At 41.4% G+C, this 20,358-nt stretch overlaps 1 protein-coding gene across 1 annotated transcript; it reads left to right on the top strand.

Annotated features, from left to right (window-relative positions):
- The first annotated feature begins 1,706 nt into the window (after window positions 1–1,706).
- rab3ab (RAB3A, member RAS oncogene family, b) lies at window positions 1,707–19,205 on the top strand. Its single transcript, XM_021567287.2, has 5 exons — window positions 1,707–1,841; window positions 10,255–10,479; window positions 12,279–12,397; window positions 17,900–18,024; window positions 18,485–19,205. Exons 2-5 carry the CDS (start codon window positions 10,255–10,257, stop codon window positions 18,673–18,675), a joined length of 660 nt encoding a protein of 219 aa, XP_021422962.1. The 5' UTR covers window positions 1,707–1,841; the 3' UTR covers window positions 18,676–19,205.
- The last annotated feature ends 1,153 nt before the right edge of the window (window positions 19,206–20,358 follow it).

Below are 20,358 nucleotides of genomic sequence, written 5' to 3'. Positions count from 1 at the left end.
TAGGTTGGGGTGGGACAGAGTGCCTAAAGTAAAATCATTTTTACATGTAAAACGTGTTTTGAGAGCACATTTGAATGTGTTGTGGTGATAAATGAAGTATAGCATCAGCATGTGGCAAAAACATTTTTTAACTGTCAAAGGCCTTGTTCTGTCTCCCCGAAGAGTTTTATACAGACGGCAGAAGAGCCAGACTGCTCCTGGACCTCTATGATAGTGGGCATAGAGTGTTCTCCGATATGTCACCATGGGAAGCTACAAATCAACTGTGAAATGTAACAGGCCCTTTCGGTCTCCGTATGGGATATCGTATTGAAAAATGGGATCGCAAGAGAAAATCGAATGAACCTATTCTATTGGGTTCTATTTGACGTGAGCTCTAGTGCAATAGTAAAGGGTAACATTCTGCAATGTAGTAAAACAAATGAATCCATTACCTACCATCCTTGGGTTTAATCCAATGATTTAACCACAGGCTGGATGGTTTGTGGTCAAACATATCTACAATTCAGCAATTACATTGCCAATTTGTTCCCAGATTGGGTTTGCAAAGCCACAGCTGTCCTTCACTCTGCTCCTCATCCATTCAGAGGCAGACACTCTCCCAGTCCCAAATCAAATCCCTGCTATCATTGTTCAGAGGAGTTATGGAATCAGAGGTAGACACTCTCCCTGTCCCAAATCAAATCCCTGCTATCATTGTTCAGAGGAGTTATGGAATCAGAGGTAGACACTCTCCCAGTCCCAAATCAAATCCCTGCTATCATTGTTCAGAGGAGTTATGGAATCAGAGGTAGACACTCTCCCAGTCCCAAATCAAATCCCTGCTATCATTGTTTATGGAATCAGAGGTAGACACTCTCCCAGTCCCAAATCAAATCCCTGCTATCATTGTTCAGAGGAGTTATGGAATCAGAGGTAGACACTCTCCCAGTCCCAAATCAAATCCCTGCTATCATTGTTTATGGAATCAGAGGTAGACACTCTCCCAGTCCCAAATCAAATCCCTGCTATCATTGTTCAGAGGAGTTATGGAATCAGAGGTAGACACTCTCCCTGTCCCAAATCAAATCCCTGCTATCATTGTTCAGAGGAGTTATGGAATCAGAGGTACAGCACCACCGGTTTCTCTCATCATCACCGCTCAGAATAATTAGAAATGTTTTACATTTTAGTAGACACTCTTATCCAGAGGAATTTACAGGAGCAATTAGGGGTAAGTGCCTTGTTCAAGTGCATATCAACAGATTTTTCACTTAGTTGGCTCAGGGATTCAAACCAGCGACCTTTCAGTGACTGTCCCAATGCTCTTAACCACTAGGCTACCTGCAGCCCTATCCAATCCATAGCCATTACAACACAATAAACAGTGAAGGCTACAATCAATTATTGCAATCTGTGGTAGACTCTACATGATCCAAATACATAATAAGTAATAATAAGACCCAACCAACACCTAAAGCTATTTACACCAGAGACATCATTATTCAAATAAATTGAAAGAGAGATAACAAAAAGCTTTCGTTATTATCAACTGCTGTTGTTGAAGATCATGGCTATGTAAAGTCATTCGATTGATGATTTCCTGACACTATTTTGAAATAAATTATAGAGAAGGTCAAGCTAGGAGGATAAATAATAAATAGGTCTGGGTTTAACGTATCTTGAATATTTTAGGACGTTTCGGTGAACGTGGTCCAGGATTAGTGGCTTGAAATATCAATCAACCCACACCAAAATTGAGGTCCGGCCCACCTCAGTCAGTCATATAACGTGGGTGTTTCTGCAGGTGCTAGACGCGGTGGTGCATTGGTGTAATAAGAGTCTAAAATAAATATTTAAAGGTAAGGAAATTCTGCTATTCTCCGTTAACATTATATCGTCATACCTGGTGTAGAGTTACGCGTGTTAAGGATTTCATGTGGAAATAGCTGACAAAATAGAATAAAGGAGGAACAATATCCTTAATTTGACATAATATGCTTGCTTTAGAGAGAAATGTAATTGCAGTAGCATAGAAATATAATATTCCATATGGGTTGCTTACAATTATGCCGTAATACATGACACTTCAAGCCTAGAAAAATAAAAGCATCCGCATTCCTAAAATAGCCCAGCGGTTACAGTAGCATGTCTGCTTCTCGATATTGTATCTGTATCCTTAATTTGTAGTGCGAGAGAATTCTTACATCAAGGAAACAATGTATAGTTTACGTGAATTGCTATCAAGCATGCCATATGACAATCCAATGCGCTGTAGATAGGTAGGACACGGGTCGCTCTGTGCTCAGAAAGGGAACGAACCATGCAGGAAAGAACATGGTCGTCTTTGATCGTTCAGGCTGAATGGCATTACAATGTTCTTTCTGTAGGCTATTTAAATCCTTGATGTCTTCATATAACCACAGCTTTGACAGCACAAAACCTATAGAGAGAATCATAATGCTGTGTGTGTGAATGCGACCACATCAGCAAGCAGCGGTGGGGGCCTCTTTGTCAGTTACCTATTGAATGTTATCTCAGGACAGCTCACTCACCCAAGTCACCGTTGTTGATTTTTCGGACGATGATGATGCAATATAAAAAAAAATCAACATTTTATATGAATTGTCAACATAGGCTATGTTAAATTTGACAGTTAATAAGAAATACTGATTTAAAACAGGCTACTTGAGCATTTTGCATGTTAGATTGGGACCATTTGAAATAATCATAAATTGAATGCCAGAAAGTAGATATACCACACTATATGATAAGAAACCTGTGAGCATTTAGGCTACTAGTCCTACTATACAGATTGTATGACAGATATGATGTGGCTGGCCTATTCAATGTTTCAGGAGGGCTTGATTATTGCAAATATGATTTATTGAGTCTCATGGCAATATTATATACAGGCATGTCTAAATTGGTGTGAGCATTTCCCTTGTATATACTTTAAATAGATTATACTCCAATGTTATTGCTGGACTCTGTGGGAAAGGCATCCCAGAAAAAGTATTAAGGAATCTTCAATGTTCAATGTTTTAATAGTGGCCGCAATTGCCTGTCCTACAATATCCATTAGATTACACTGCATCCATTTTTGTTTCCTCCCATCCCATGAAAAGAAAAACAACTCCCAGCCCCACTCTCTTAATTGCAGGCTTACATTGTGATTCTGGCAGGTTTATAATATCTTCTGCTCTAAAAAGATGCTATATTTAGCTCCTATTCTTCTTAGAAAAGGGGAAATGTGATTGGATGGGGGAAAATGCCATCTTAGACAATCTTCTATCAGGATGTTTTGGTACCCTGGTTTGTGTCTCACTATGAATTATCATGTTATTTGATTCAGTCCAATTCAGTCCACTGTCAATTTAAAGTTTTTTTTCCCGCTCTTATGCTTAGTTTTCCAATACAAGTAATGAAGCATCACTTTTTGTTTCATTAATTCAACTCATCCTTGAAGCAGAATGCAGGGAGTTGACTTGGAAATGTCTGCTGTGTGTGTCTGTTGTGGAGTATAATTTCTTAGTTTGAGCAATATGTTGACTGTAGAGCAGTGGTCCACAACCTTTTCCATTCCGAGGACCACCATTAATTCGCATTATCTTGGAGATTAAATGTAGAACATTTTTGAAGTGAATGTAACAAATTAAAGGTTTATAATTATGAACAATTTGTATCATGAAAAGTAATATAAAATTGCTTCTAATACCATTAAATACTCCCAAATGTTATTAATTTTGAAAGAAAATAAATGTAATCAAAATATTTTCAATCCAAAATAATTTGCAGACCAAAATAATTAGCAAATTAGGAGGATAGTTACCAATTAGATCAACCAAGCAACTCTTTATAGCTCACCTGGGGTATGATATAGGTTTGGAAAATTAATGTTTAATGCTACTTAAGCACAATGGCTTCTTCTTCAGGCTGCCTAGCTGGGAAAATCAATTAAAGTATCTCACTTCAATAGATTAATTGTTTTTAGTAGATGGGTTCTAAAAATATTGTGGACATTCTAAAGTCCTAACATTTAAGTCGATTATATATTGCCTCACATTACATAGGCCTCATATCAGAACCACTTTTTATAATATAAACACTACATGACCAAAAGTATGTGTACACCTGCTCGTCGAACATCTCATTCCAAAATCATGGGCATTAATATGCTGCTATAACAGCCTCCACTCTTCTGGGACGGCTTTCCACTAGATGCTGGAACATTGCTGCGGACACTTGCTTCCATTCAGCCACAAGAGCATTAGTGAGGTTGGTTACTGATGTTGGGCGATTAGCTTAGCTTAGCTTGCAGTAGGCTTTCCAATTCATCCCAAAGGTGTTCGATGGGGTTGATGTCAGGGCTCTGTGCAGGCTAGGCAAGTTCTTACACACGATCTCGACAAACTATTTCTGTATGGACGTCGCTTTGTGCACAGGGGCATTGTCATGCTGAAACAGGAAAGGACCTTCGCCAAACTATTGCCACAAAGTTGGAAGCACAGAATCGTCTAGCATGTTATTGTATGCTGTAGCATTAAGATTTCCCTTCACTGGAACTAAGGGGCCTAGTTTGAACCATGAAAAACAGCCTCCGACCATTGTTCCAGTTTCCACTAATCCAGAGTCCAATGGTGGCGAGTTTTACACCACTCCAGCCGACGCTTGGCATTGCACATGGGGATCTTAGGCTTGTGTGCGTGCGGCTGTTCAGCCATGGGAACCCATTTCCTTTGCTTCCAGAGGCAGTTTGGAACTTGGTAGTGAGTGTTGCAACTGAGGATAGATGATTTTTACACACTAGGTGCTTTATTTTAATGTAAGAAAATAAGTGCTAACAGCCTGTACTTAACTTGACTAACTCACGGAAGTTATTCCCTTATAGTTACCCTGGAATAATGCCCACGTAATGTATAGCGCTGCCCAATTTTCTTTCACTAAAATCTTGTGTTGTTTCATTTGGGCCAGATTAAGCTGAGGTAAACTGCAGCTGCCTTTCTCATTAGCTTGCCTAATCTCAAGGTGTTTGGATCAGGGCCTGTATTCATAAAGAGTCTCAGAGTAAGAGTAATGAATAAGATTACATGGACAAGGAGGACCTGATCATCGATCAGCACACATACTCTGAGACGCTATATGAATACATGCCCAGGTCTGACTCTCAGGTTTTCTGGGATCATCCTGGAATAAAACTGGATTAACGAGCTGCCACCGGGAACCTATCCAAAAGACTAATCAATGGTGTTTGACTCATAGTGCACCGACACAGTCTAGGCCCGGCTGACATTACACAACTGTTTTTTATTTTTTATAATCTGTTAATTATTTTCCAATACGAAGAGACAAACATTAACATTCATTGTCGTGTTTTAATGGAATCCCAAATTTAGAGGACAAAAAACAACTTAACTCGCATATACAAAAATGAAAAAATATAATATGGTACATATTATAAGAAGACAGCGTATAGTCATTACAAGCAATGTAGTTCAAACAAAAATAAATATTGAGTGGAGTACAGTACAGAGTAGCCACAGAGCATCATCCCAGTTGTACACCTGTTGTTATGTTGTCAATCTCTTTAGGCTGATAAAACAAGTGACACAAGTTGATGCCACAGATACTCCTCTTCCCGTCAGACACGGGTCGCTCTGTGTCGCTCTGTGTTCTCAAAGACAAGGGAACAAACCATGTAGGAACAAACATGATTGTCTTTAGTCAGGCAACTACTCCTCTTCCTGTCCTCAGTTGGTAGAGGTTGAAAAGTATATGGTTAATGGTGTTGATTGGAGTTATTTTGAATCTGCATCTCTCATCTAACATTCATCATGATGAATATCATATTTTTGTGTCCAAGTCGTGTGATTAGTTCTCCTGGTCAGCTAGACTTGTGTCCTTAGAAAGGCATAGGGAGTCTAGGGAGCATTAAGTCCTGGCATGACATTGCAAGAAGCATATTTCAGTCAATAGTTGATTAGAAAGCATTTGTTAATTACATTTAGACTAATTGCTCAATCTCTTGAAAGGGAGGCTTCAAGGGAGGCTTACACACCTCCAATAAGGCCTTTGTAAGATCGAGAAATGATGGCCTACTGGTCGGTCTAGGCCTATCATCCTGTCATCTAAATCATGTTTCTCAGAAATAAAAGTAAAAACCACATGGCTTGAATGTTGTGGACACTAGTGTTCAGTCTACAAATCCAAACGCAAGCTTGTTTCACTCATAACCAAGGTGTTCAAAGATAAACGTGTTTGATTACACTTGAACCAGAACCTGTCAGGGATTACATTTAAACCAGAACCTGTCAGGGATTACACTTAAACCAGAACCTGTCAGGGATTACATTTAAACCAGAACCTGTCAGGGATTACATTTAAACCAGAACCTGTCAGGGATTATATTTGAACCAGAACCTGTCAGGGATTACATTTAAACCAGAACCTGTCAGGGATTACACTTGAACCAGAACCTGTCAGGGATTACATTTAAACCAGAACCTGTCAGGGATTACACTTTAACCAAAACCTGTCAGGGATTACACTTAAACCAGCATCTATCAGGTTCCGCCCATTTGTGATGTATTATACTGAAGGTTGGATAGTCCATTTTGTCAGTTTATTTATCAATACTTATTTAGATTGTATTCTGTGTTTGCAGTATTTATCAGGTTGCATATAAATACCTGGCATGCTTTTGCTCTTGACCTTATGTGCGCTTCCTTTTTTCATTACAAGAGTCCTGTGTTGAAAAGCTGAATCAGTTTTCCATGAGACCCTTGTTGAATATGAACAGTGCCTCAGTAGATCTTCAAAACAAGAGTATTATTGCCTTTTTGTTTTAATGACATTATGGGGACAGGTGCACTAAGGTTAAAAATGTGCAGTGTGCTCGCCCTGATACAGTGAAACAGGGAAGAAGAATGTGCAGGACATTCTTCTTGTCCTTTGCCTGTTTCCCTGTAACTTGTATCAAATTTAACACATGGCAAGTATGATGAATGCCAAGTCCTTATTAGGTACTTAGATCCAAATCAAGTACTATTACCAGCAGCTCAGGGTTCTTGTGTAAAAAATAGAATCATGACTCATGAAAAATAACATGTTCCATTATTAAAGAGAGCATCCATGTGTTTTCTGTAAACCGATCTGTCGGAGCACCTATTATACGGGGCATGTCTTGTTTACACGTTATCTCAGGGAGTTTTAGTGTTCCAATGCAGCAGCCAAGTAGAGATAGCAGTCCAAATATAGACAGAGCCTTAGGGACCTCGACTCCTGATGGGCTGCCCTAAAGATTAGAAGTGACCCCGCCAAAAGTTCTTACAGAGTAACCTTCTGCTCAGATATGACCAATCACAGTCCCACTACTGTTCTACCACAGGGGAAGATGTCCTGAGAGGACGAGTGACCTGTCAGTCAATCCGTCTGCCCCAGTCACATTCATTTGAAGTAATTTTTGTTGCATGTGGCACAGACTTCTCTATCTTTCTAGAATGCACTGTTGAGAGCTGAATAAATTATAGACAATGGCTCACATCTTTTGAGAGACAGAATGATTGGTATGTAAAACCAGCAACCCATCATTAAATAGGTGTTGTAAGTATAAGGGAGTTCCGAATGTTCCACTTTGTGTAAAAAGCTTTGATACCTGTCAGGTGCCAGAGAATCGTCAGTGGACTATTTCCTCGCCAAGGAATATCTTGTTGTCACATTGAACCGATGCTGACCATCCGGCAAGTGTCTTCACTGACATTTTCAACGTCTCCCTGACCCAGTCTGTAATACCTATATGTTTCAAGCAGATGACCATAGTCTCTGTGCCCAAGAACACCAAGGTAACCTGTCTAAATTAATATCGCCCCACAACACTCACATCTGTAGCAATGAAATGCTTTGAAAGGCTGTTCATGGCTCACATCAACACCATCATCCCAGACACCCTGGATCCACTCCAATTTGCATACCACCCCAACAGATCCACAGATGATGCAATCTCTATTCCACACCACACTTCCCTTTCCCACCTGGACAAAAGGAACACCTACGTTAGAATGCTGTTCATTGACTACAGCTCAGCGTTCAACACCATTGTGCCCTCCAAACTCATCACTAAGCTAAGAATCCTGGAATTAAACACTTCCCTCTGCAACTGGATCCTGGACTTCCTGACGCTCCGCACCCAGGTGGAAAGGGTAGGCAACAACACATCCGCCACAATGACTCTCAACATGTGGGCCCCTCAGGGGTGTGTGTTTAGTCCCCTCCTGTACTCCCTGTTCACCCACAACTGCGTGGCAGTGCACAACTCCAACACCATCATTAAGTTTGTAGACGACATGACGGTGGTAGGCCTGACCACCGACGATGATGAGACAGCCTATGGGGAGGTGGTCAGAGACTTGGCAGTGTGGTGCCAGGACAACAACCTCTCGCTCAACTTCAGCAAGACAAAGGAGCTGATCGTGGACTACAGAAAAAGGAGGGCTGAGCACGCCAGCATCCATATCAACGGGGCTGTTGTGGAGCAGGTCGAGAGGTTCAAGTTCCTCTGTGTCCACATCACTAAGGAACTATCATGGTCCACACACATCAACACAATCGTGAAGAGGGCACAACAACACCTTTTTCCCCTCAGTTGGATGAAAAGATTCGACATGAGCCCTCAGAACCTCAAAAAGTTATACAGCTGCACTATTGAGACCATCTTGACTGGCTGCATCATCGCTTGGTATGGCAATTGCATGGTGTCCGACCTCAAGGCGCTACAGAGGGTTTTGCGTACTGGCCAGTACATCACTGGGGCCTAGCTCCCTGCCATCCTGGACCTCTATACCAGGCAGTGTCAGAGGAAAGTTCAAAAAATTGTCAAAGACTCCAGCCACCCGTCATAGACTATTCTCTCTGCTACCGCACAGCAAGCGGTACTGATGCACCAAGTCTAGAACAAACAAGACCCTGAACAGCTTCTACCCCCAAACTACAGCACTGCTAAATTGTTTGTTAAATAGTTAACTGATAGCTACCCAGAATTGCTGCATTGAGCCTTTTTGCAGTCTTTTGACTAATCACATTTGCTGCTGTTACTGTTTATTATCTCTCCCTTTTGCTTAGTCCCTTTATCCCTACCTATATGTACATATATACCTCAATTACCTCGTACCCCTGCACATCGGCTCGGTACTGGTATGCTGTGTATATAGCCAAGTTATCGTTACTCATTGTGTATTTATTCCTTGTGTTATTATTAGACTATTTATTTTTTCTCACTGCATTGTTGGGAAGGCACCGTAAGTAAGTTAGTTAGTCTAAACCTGTTGTTTACGAAGCATGTGACAAATAACATTTGATTTGATGGGAACTGATGAAATGGTTCTTGATGCAATGCAGTCTTGTGCCTCTGGTTTATCGATGTTCCAGAGTTTAGTTTCTGATCAATTAATTCCACTCCTCCTTGGTGAACACTGATGAATTGCACTTGGTGATGGATGAGGTTGCTCCCTTTTTTGTACTAGTTGTTAGTGGTGTAAAAATACTTTAAAGTACAACATAAGTAGTTTTTTGGGGTATCTGGTATCTGTAATTTACTATTTATATTTTTGACAACTTTTACTTCACTACATTCCTAAAGAAAATTATGTATTTTTTTACTCCATACGTATTCTCTGACACCCAAAAGTTTTGGGCATTTTGAATGCTTAGCAGGACAGGAAAATTGTTAAACTCACACAGTCTTTTTCTATTAATATAACTTTACTTTTACTGAAGTACGATGATTAGGTACTTCTCCCACTAATGCTAGTTGTGTTTGGCAAGGGCTTAAGCAGGCCTTGATGGTGCTAAATCAATTGGGTGGATATTTGGCATTCTGTATCATTTCATCTGTACTTCTAACATGGCCTTCACTGCTTATCCTAGGTTAGAACTTTTGAAGTATGCCTTTTTGATGTGCCAGAGGCCATTTATAGAAACCAAAGAATGGTGGCACCTTAATTGTGGAGAACAGGCTCATGGTGATGACTGGAACGGAATCAGTGGAATGGTATCAAATACAAACACATGGTTTCCAAGTGTATGATGCCATTCCATTTGCTTTGTTCTGGCCATTTTTATGAGCCGTTTTCCCCTCAGCAGCCTCCACTGATAGAAACACAATGTAATAATAGTACTGCTCTGTGATCACCCAAGAATCAGTATCGGCACTGTTTCCATGATATTTCCAATTACAAGGGATAATTTCAGTTGTTTGACAAACTCTCTCTACTCTTTCAGATGGCTTCAGCTACAGCTACCTATGGACAGAAGGAGTCCTCAGACCAGAACTTTGACTACATGTTCAAGATCCTCATCATTGGAAACAGCAGCGTGGGCAAGACCAGCTTTCTGTTCCGCTACGCTGACGACTCCTTCACGCCGGCCTTCGTCAGCACGGTGGGTATCGACTTCAAGGTGAAGACCATCTACAGGAATGACAAGAGGATCAAGCTACAGATCTGGGTGAGATTTGGAGATGGCTCCTTTCATATGGTTGATATGTCCGTGTAACAAGACCCCTGCCAAAAATGACACTTTTGGTAACCATTACCAAAACCATGGTAAGGCTCACCTGGTAATTATACCCCTAGGTCAGGGATGGGCAACTCCATTCCTTGAGGGCCTGTTTAGTGTAACACTTTTGCCCCAGCCCCAGCTAACACACCTGACTCCAATAATCAACTAATCATGATCTTCAGTTAAAAATGCAATTAGTTTAATCAGCTGTGTATCTCTAGGATAGGGAAAAAGTGTGCCACCACTCCGGCTACCGAGGACTAGAGTTGCCCATCACTGCTCTAGGTGTAATAAAAGGCATAGTTCCAGTTCCACAGAGCTTGAATATAGTACATTCTGAGAGGCATGAGGATGAAATACATCATTGCTTAGATCTCTTACTCTACCTTGAGTGGACAACATATTAGGAACACCTGCTCTTTCCATGACACAGACTGACCAGGTGAATCCAGGTGAAAGCTATGATCCCTTATTGATGTCATGTGTTAAATCCAATCAGTGTGTCAAGAACTGCAATGCTGCTGGGTTTTTCACGCTCAACAGTTTCCCATGTGTATTAAGAATGGTCCGCCACCCAAAGAACATCCAGCCAACTTAACACAAATGTGGGAATCATTGGAGTCAACAGGCCAGCATTCCAACATGGGCCAGCATCCCTGTGGAATGCTGGCCTACTCAATATTGGGAAAATGTTCCTAATGTTGTGTGCATTCAGTGTATGTGTTGGAGTACATCATTGTGGGCATGTACAGTAGAGTTTGCATTTACGTCAACATGAACAGTCTCTACTGTACATCAGACAGTGCTATAGTGGGTTGGTGTGTGTGTCTGTGACGAGGGAAGGCTTGTTCTGTTGTCAGCCTTTCCCAGGCCTTCAGTGAGAAAGGCTGCTGGCCAATCAAAACACAGAGGGTGATGACTGATTGGGCACCCTTCCCCATTACTACACATTCCCCTTGAGTGCATAACCCTCACCTCCTACATATACATACTCACTGCTCCCCATCCCCTTCTTCACAGAACAGCATACATTCAGCTCAGCACACACACAAGTGTAGTAAAATTGAAAAAGCTGGCTATGCTGACGTTGCTGGGACCAGTGGTCCATATTGACCCCATTCTGGGTCCGGATCCAGACCGCGATTCGCCTATAGAGTACGGCTGACCTAAAACATAAAAGCATTCGTTTCACACAATATACTGTGCATATTTAACCCAATTTACATATTTACATGTGCATTCCGATTCATTATGCACGCTAGAAATAAACAAAGCAGAAATGTGACTTTTTTTAACAGATAACGTGCAGCCTAAACCTAACATACAGCCTAACCAGCCGAGTTTTGTCATCTGTAATGGGGATAGAGGCTGATGTTGCGCCACAGCTCAGAGAGGTGTAGTATTGGGTATCAGGGAGGCCTAATTCATTCCATGAGCATTCATTAGAGCTTAGGTCGTAACTCAATCTGCCCCTTCTGACATGCCAACCAAGGAGGGGAATAGATATTTGGCAAGTCACAGCGGAAATGCGAAAGGGTCTCTAAAAGCTACTGATGTGCAATCATCATCAATTGGCAGCAAAAGTAGTCTTCCGCTAGACTGTTTGATATCACTGGAGGGTTTTAATGTTCTGTCGTTATCGGTGTGCAAGATGATTGGTGTGCATGTCAATTTAACTGTGGTGTTCATTGTAATGCAACGTGTGTGTGTGTGTGTGTGTGTGCGTGCGCGTGTCATGTTTCTAGGATACGGCAGGGCAGGAGAGGTACAGGACTATCACCACCGCTTACTACCGCGGAGCCATGGGCTTCATCCTCATGTATGACATCACCAATGAGGAGTCCTTTAACGCTGTGCAGGACTGGTAAGTGATTGCGCCGGAATGTGGTCATGTGACCATATGGCAAATTAATAGTAGGCTACAACAGTGGTGGACAAAAATAGATCAGTATTCCTTGATACAGTACAGGCCTGACTCTAGGAGATTCAATTGGTTTGTCAACCTTTCCTTCAGAAAGAACAACAGAGTGATAACAATTTGTTGACCTTTTCTAAATAAAAACAAGTGAACTTGAGCCACATAGATATTTCTAGTTTGTTTAAGATTCATGATTGTAACAGGGACCCTGTTGATACCAAGCGGCATTTTCTACTCCTAATCACTATCCCCAATCCTATGCAAAAACACTATTACTCACAATAACCCAATAATGCAAGCTGCAGTATTCCAAACTCATTTTGGATAACCCTTGAAAGGTGAATCAGTGCAGTGAAAATGTCACCCAAGTTACAGTGCCTTGCGAAAGTATTCGGCCCCCTTGAACTTTGCGACCTTTTGCCACATTTCAGGCTTCAAACATAAAGATATAAAACTGTATTTTTTTTGTGAAGAATCAACAACAAGTGGGACACAATCATGAAGTGGAACGACATTTATTGGATATTTCAAACTTTTTTTAACAAATCAAAAACTGAAATTGGGCGAGCAAAATTATTCAGCCCCCTTAAGTTAATACTTTGTAGCGCCACCTTTTGCTGCGATTACAGCTGTAAGTCGCTTGGGGTATGTCTCTATCAGTTTTGCACATCGAGAGACTGACATTTTTTTTCCCATTCCTCCTTGCAAAACAGCTCGAGCTCAGTGAGGTTGGATGGAGAGCATTTGTGAACAGCAGTTTTCAGTTCTTTCCACAGATTCTCGATTGGATTCAGGTCTGGACTTTGACTTGGCCATTCTAACACCTGGATATGTTTATTTTTGAACCATTCCATTGTAGATTTTGTTTTATGTTTTGGATCATTGTCTTGTTGGAAGACAAATCTCCGTCCCAGTCTCAGGTCTTTTGCAGACTCCATCAGGTTTTCTTCCAGAATGGTCCTGTATTTGGCTCCATCCATCTTCCCATCAATTTTAACCATCTTCCCTGTCCCTGCTGAAGAAAAACAGGCCCAAACCATGATGCTGCCACCACCATGTTTGACAGTGGGGATGGTGTGTTCAGGGTGATGAGCTGTGTTGCTTTTACGCCAAACATAACGTTTTGCATTGTTGCCAAAAAGTTCAATTTTGGTTTCATCTGACCAGAGCACCTTCTTCCACATGTTTGGTGTGTCTCCCAGGTGGCTTGTGGCAAACTTTAAATAACACTTTTTATGGATATCTTTAAGAAATGGCTTTCTTCTTGCCACTCTTCCATAAAGGCCAGATTTGTGCAATATATGACTGATTGTTGTCCTATGGACAGAGTCTCCCACCTCAGCTGTAGATTTCTACAGTTCATCCAGAGTGATCACAGGCCTCTTGGCTGCATCTCTGATCAGTCTTCTCCTTGTATGAGCTGAAAGTTTAGAGGGACGGCCAGGTCTTGGTAGATTTGCAGTGGTCTGATACTCCTTCCATTTCAATGTTATCGCTTGCACAGTGCTCCTTGGGATGTTTAAAGCTTGGGAAATCTTTTTGTATACAAATCCGGCTTTAAACTTCTTCACAACAGTATCTCGGACCTGCCTGGTGTGTTCCTTGTTCTTCATGATGCTCTCTGCGCTTTTGACGGACCTCTGAGACTATCACAGTGCAGGTGTATTTATACGGAGACTTGATTACACACAGGTGGATTGTATTTATCATCATTAGTCATTTAGGTCAACATTGGATCATTCAGAGATCCTCACTGAACTTCTGGAGAGAGTTTGCTGCACTGAAAGTAAAGAGGCTGAATAATTTTGCACGCCCAATTTTTCAGTTTTTGATTTGTTAAAAAAGTTTGAAATATCCAATAAATGTCGTTCCACTTCATGATTGTGTCCCACTTGTTGTTGATTCTTCACAAAAAAATCATTTTATATCTTTATGTTTGAAGCCTGAAATGTGGCAAAAGGTCGCAAAGTTCAAGGGGGCCGAATACTTTCGCAAGGCACTGTATCTATGGCTCTACAGTGGACCATATCTCTGTTTCTGTGTGGTTGCTGAAAACAAAAGACTGCATACTGGATCTATGCTCTTAATAGTAGTTTATTAAAAACAATGTTGAGACCCTGAGGTCTTCATCGGGTCTCTTTGACCCTCACGCCCCTGCTCATAACCACTGTGTGTGTGTGTGTTATCTTTTCTTATAGTGAACCATTTTTTAACCATAAACTTCTTTACAGTGAAATGATCTTGATTGGTGATCTCCACTGGTGTTGGTTAAAGCTGGTGTCTGATGATTTAAAAATGTTTTGTAATTCTATGAATCTTACCCAGTTGATTAACCCACTCGCCCAAATATTAAATACCCAGATAAATCTACCCTGATTGATTTGATATTGACATGTTCCACATAAATATTCTGTGGTTGGTGTTTTTTGTAATGATTTAAGTGACCATTGTGCTGTTGTTGCTGTTAGAAATACTAAGGTTCCTAAGACAAACCCACGTTTTATTCGTAAGAGAAATTTGAAGTGTTTTAATGAGCAGGCTTTCTTTCATGATTTGTTTTATTTTGACTGGAGCAAGATTGAACTTATCCCTGATGTGGAAACTGCCTGGAAATTCTTTCATTATGGTTTTTCCCAAATAGTAAACAAACATGCCCCATTCTGCAGGTTCAGGGTTAAAGGGTGGATAATCCATGGTTTTCTGAGCTGTCTTGTATTTTTCACGACCGTAATCTAGCCTGGGCTAAAGCCAGGAAATTATGTTCTGATGCTGATTGGCTTATTTTTAGGCAGTTACGAAACAAGTGTTATTTTCTTCTCAGGAAGGCCAAGTCTGAATACTTTGTCTGTTACCACTGATAACCTGAATGACCCTAGAAAGTTTGGAAGGCTATTAAGTCTGTCTGGTAACAGTAATGTTAATGAATTACCGTCATGTGTTTTGAAGGACTCTGTTGCTGTACATGACAACTGAAATGCTGAATTGTTTCAATGAGCACTTTGCATCATCTGGTAGGCTGTTTGATTCAGTGTCCTCGGTCTCTATACAACCTTGTGTGGATGAACCAGTGAGAGCTGGTCAAACCTTTAGCTTTTTGCCATTCTCAGTGCAGGTGGTGCATAAAGCCCTGAAATCCTTAGATCAGAGAAAACCTGCAGGTCTTGATCTTTTGGATCCTTGCTTTTTAAATCTGGCAGCTGATTTCATAGCTGAACCACTTACATATCTGTTCAATCCAACCCTGGAATTAAATGAGATTCTGAAACTCTGGAAATCAGCATTTGTCCAACCACTTTTAAAAGGGGGAGATCCAACTCTTTTAAATAATTATAGGCCCATCTCAAAGCTGTCACTCCTGGTGAAAATACTTGAAACCCTTGTGAGTGAACAGCTAAAATAGTTTTTATTTACTAACTCTATTTTATCAATGTACCAATCGGGCTTCAGGAAGAAGCATAGCACAATTACAGCAGCCATGAAGGTTTTAAATGATATCACTGAAGCCCTTGACAAACAGCACTGTGTCTCACTTTTTATGGATCTCTCTAAGGCTTTTGATACAGTTGATCATGCTATACTAAGGCAGAGATTGTCGAGTGGAGGTCTTTCAGAGCATGCAGTTGCATGGTTTGCTAACTATCTGTCTGATAGAACAAGAGTGCACTCAATTTGATGGGCTTATGTCTGTTAAATTGTCTGTCTTGAATGATGTGCCCCAAGGCTCTGTACTTGGTCCTCTTATTCACTATTTATATAAATGATTTAGACAAATGTCCAAAATGCGCAACTTCATTTTTATGCTGATGATACTGTTGTGCCTCATCTCTTACAAAAGCTTTCCAGAACTTGCAAACTGCTTTTTATACTGTTCAACATACCTTGTGTCAATTGAAGCTTATCCTCAATACTGACAAAACTAATGGTGTTTTCAAAAGCAAGAAATAGACCTCTGAACCTTTCACCTATTACTACCTGTCAGGGCAGGGAGATTGAGGTTGTAACCTCATATAAATATCTTGGAATTTTAATTGATGACGACCTCTCTTTTAAATTGCATATTCAACAACTTACAAAAAAAAATGTAAGCTGAAATTGGGATTTTATTTTAGGAATAAGGCCTGTTTTTCTTTTGAAGCCAGAAGGAGGCTAGTATCAGCTACATGTATGCCTTTACTACACTATGGGGATATTTTATGAATGCTTCCGCTCAGTGTTTAAGATCAATTGACTGTTATGCACGTGAGTGAGGACCCAAAAGCGGTTTAACAAAAACAGAGTCCTTTAATGTCAAAACACAGGTAAGACATAGATCCTCTTCAAATCCACTACAATGGCAAAATAAACAACCCGCAGAGAGGGCGACAAATGAAACATAAAGTCCTTCTGAATATCACAGACGAGTTCCCCTTCTAGCAGCAGAGGAGAATAGCTGGGTTAGAGTCCCCCTTCTAGCAGCAGAGGAGAATAGCTGGGTTGTAGAGGACAGAGGTACCTGATCACACGTAGCCTCAGATGAACAGGCAGATTCCGACAGGACAGGACAAGGTTGAAGCAAACAAGACGATAGTTTGGTTCTGGCATGAGAAACTCAAACGAGAATCTGACAAAGACAGAAGCAGGAACAGAGAGAGAAATAGAGACCTAATCAGAGGGAAAAAAGGGAACAGGTGGGAAAAGGGTGAACGAGGTAGTTAGAGAAGATGAGGAGCAGCTGGGGGAAGGAGAGGGAGAGAAGGTAACCTAATACGACCAGCAGAGGGAGACGGAGTGAAGAGAAAGAACAGGAACAAGACATAATATGACAATACATGACATTGACACCCTTTACATGGCACTTTGAGATTTATTTTAAACTGCAAAACCCTTACGCACCACTGCACTTTGTATACCAGGGTTGGCTGGCCTTCTCTAGTCACTTGTAGGCTCAGGCACTGGTATACTTTTATTTACAAGCCATTTTGGGTTTACTACCTTTTTATTTGGGCATTTTTATTGTTCAGAAATGTGGTGGGTACTCTCTTTGTTCGCTGGACTTTATCCTGCTAACTGTTCCAAATGTCCAAACTGAATTTGGTAAAAGGGCTTTTATGTACTCTGCGCTATCGTCTTGGAACGCCATACAAAATACTTTTAAACTGGAAGAACTTGTCCTGATTGGTATTTTTAAATCACTGATGAAGGATTTTGAGGCTGATTCCCTGACCCGTCTATGTTTTTAATTTGCTGTTTTTGATTTTGTTATTCTCTTGTGAATTCTATGGTTTTTACAAGATTACTTGTAGTTTTTCATGTTGTCTGTCTGTAATTTTTGTAATTACTTGGTGCTGCCTATCTTTGCCAGGACGCTCTTGAAAAATAGATTTTAAATCTCAATGAGCCCTTCCTGGTTAAATAAAATTTAAATGTAAATAAAAAAAAAATAAAAAAAAAATTGTATGGCTGCCACAGGTCAACCCAGATCAAGACTTACTCTTGGGACAACGCGCAGGTCCTGCTGGTGGGAAACAAGTGTGACATGGAGGACGAGAGGGTGGTGGCAGCAGACCGGGGTAGGCAGCTCTCTGAACACTTGGGTGAGTTTACATCACACAACACCAACTCACAGGTCTCACCACAACTACATTAGCTATGTATGGATATTACATGAGGTACATTCAATGATACTGGTGATGTTAATGCTGCTACTTATCTGATGATTTGATTATATCGTCTGAGTTGTCAGCTAAACAATAACATGTATAATTTGGTTGCAATCGCTTAGTAGAAGTTGCTTTTATCCAGAGTGCATGCCGGAGCAGCGGCATAAGCAAACAAACAATTATAATTGTGCCTAACTGTTTGTTGAACACAGATCTCACATCTGACACCAAATGTCATACAGGGATGACACAATGGCAATACAAAGTTATCTTGTTTAGCTTAATCCCAGACATTAGCTTTAGAAGCCAATGGGCAAGATTACATAAAACATGAGGCTAGCTTGACAAACTACCTCCACCACATTATGATCCAAATTCTGACACCATGTTCCAGGGTTCGAGTTCTTTGAGGCGAGTGCCAAGGACAACATCAATGTGAAGCAGACGTTCGAGCGGTTGGTGGACATCATCTGCGAAAAGATGTCTGAGAGCTTGGATGCCGCCGACCCGGCCATCACCGGGGCCAAACAAGGGCCCCAGCTTACCGAGCAGCCCGCAGCCCCCCAACAGGACTGTGCATGCTAAAGCTTAACGACCCCCCACATCAACCCATCCTCAGGTCCCCTCACCCTCACAACCCCCCACTCACCCATCTCCCCCCGAATGAACCTATCACTCCATATGGGTGAATGGGTGAAGTTCACTCTGTTTTTCCCATGATCCTCTTGTGCCCTCTGCACCCTTTACTCTGGTTGTCACTAGTTACCACAGACACAAAGTCATAATTATGGCTAAACCCCACTTATTTCTACAATGTAAATTCTTCAAATCTGATTTTTAACCTAACCTTAACCACACTGCTAACCTTATGCTTAACTCAAACCTTAAATGAAGACCAAAAAGCTTAAAAAAAAAAAATCATACATTTTATTAGCCAATTTTGTCTTTGTGACTGTGGTAACTAAATCAAATCTAATTTTATTTGTCACATGCACCGTAAACGGGTGTAGACCTTATAGTAAATGCTTACTTACAAGCCCTTAACCAACAATGTAGTAAAAAAAATACCTAAAAAAAAGAAGAATAAGAAATAAAAGTAATAAATAATTAAAGAGCAGCAGTAAAATAACAATAGCGAGGCTGTATACAGGGGGTACCGGTACAGAGTCAATGTGCGAGGGCACCGGTTAGTCGAGGTAATTGAGGTAATATGTACATGTAGGTAGAGTTATTAAAGTGAATATGCATGGATAATAACAAAGAGTAGCAGCAGCGTATGGGGGGGGCCAATGCAAATAGTCTGGATAGCCATTAGATTAGTTCTGGGATATTATGGCTTTGGGGTAGAAGCTGTTTAGAAGCCTCTTGGACCTAGACTTGACACTCCAGTACCGCTTGCTATGTGGTAGCAGAGAGAACAGTCTATGGTGGCTGGAGTCTTTGACAATTTTTAGGGTCTGCCTCTGACACCGCCTGGTATAGAGGTCCTGGATGGCAGGAAGCTTGGCCCCAGTGATGTACTGGGCCGTACGCACTACCCTCTGTAGTGCCTTGCGGTCGCAGGCCAGGCAGTTGCCATACCAGGCCGTGATGCAATCAGTCAGGATGCTCTCGATGGTGCAGCTGTAGAACCTTTTGAGGATCTGAGGACCCATGCCAAATCTTTTCAGTCTCCTGAGGGGAATAGGTTTTGTTGTGCCCTGTTCACAACTGTCTTGGTATGCTTGGACCATGTTAGTTTGTTGTTGATGTGGACACCAAGGAACTTGAAGCTCTCAACCTGCTCCACTACAGCCCCTAAGAATGAGGGTGTGCTCAGTCCTCCTTTTCCTGTAGTCCACAATCATCTCCTTTGTCTTGATCACGTTGAGGGAGAGGTTGTTGTCCTGGCACCACACGGTCAGGTCTCTGACCTCCTCCCTATAGGCTGTCTCGTTGTTGTCAGTGATCAGGCCTACCACTGTTGTGTCATCGGCAAACTTAATGATGGTGTTGGAGTCGTGCCTGGCCGTGCAGCCATGAGTGAACAGGGAGTACAGGAGGGGATTGAGCACGCACCCCTGAGAGGCTCCCGTGTTGAGGATCAGCGAGGCAGATGTGTTGTTACCTACCCTTACCACATGGGGGCGGCCCATCAAGAAGTCCAGGATCCAGTTGCAGAGGGAGGTGTTTAGTCCCAGGGCCCTTAGCTTAGCGTTGAGCTTTGAGAGCACTATGGTGTTGTATGCTGAGCTGTAGTCAATGAATAGCATTCTCACATAGGTGTTC

This window comes from Oncorhynchus mykiss, chromosome 1 (assembly GCF_013265735.2).
Source record: "Oncorhynchus mykiss isolate Arlee chromosome 1, USDA_OmykA_1.1, whole genome shotgun sequence".
NCBI classification, from domain to species: domain Eukaryota; kingdom Metazoa; phylum Chordata; class Actinopteri; order Salmoniformes; family Salmonidae; genus Oncorhynchus; species Oncorhynchus mykiss.
The sequence above is the reverse complement of the archived record's forward strand: the minus strand, read 5'-3'. Positions and strand labels throughout refer to the sequence as shown.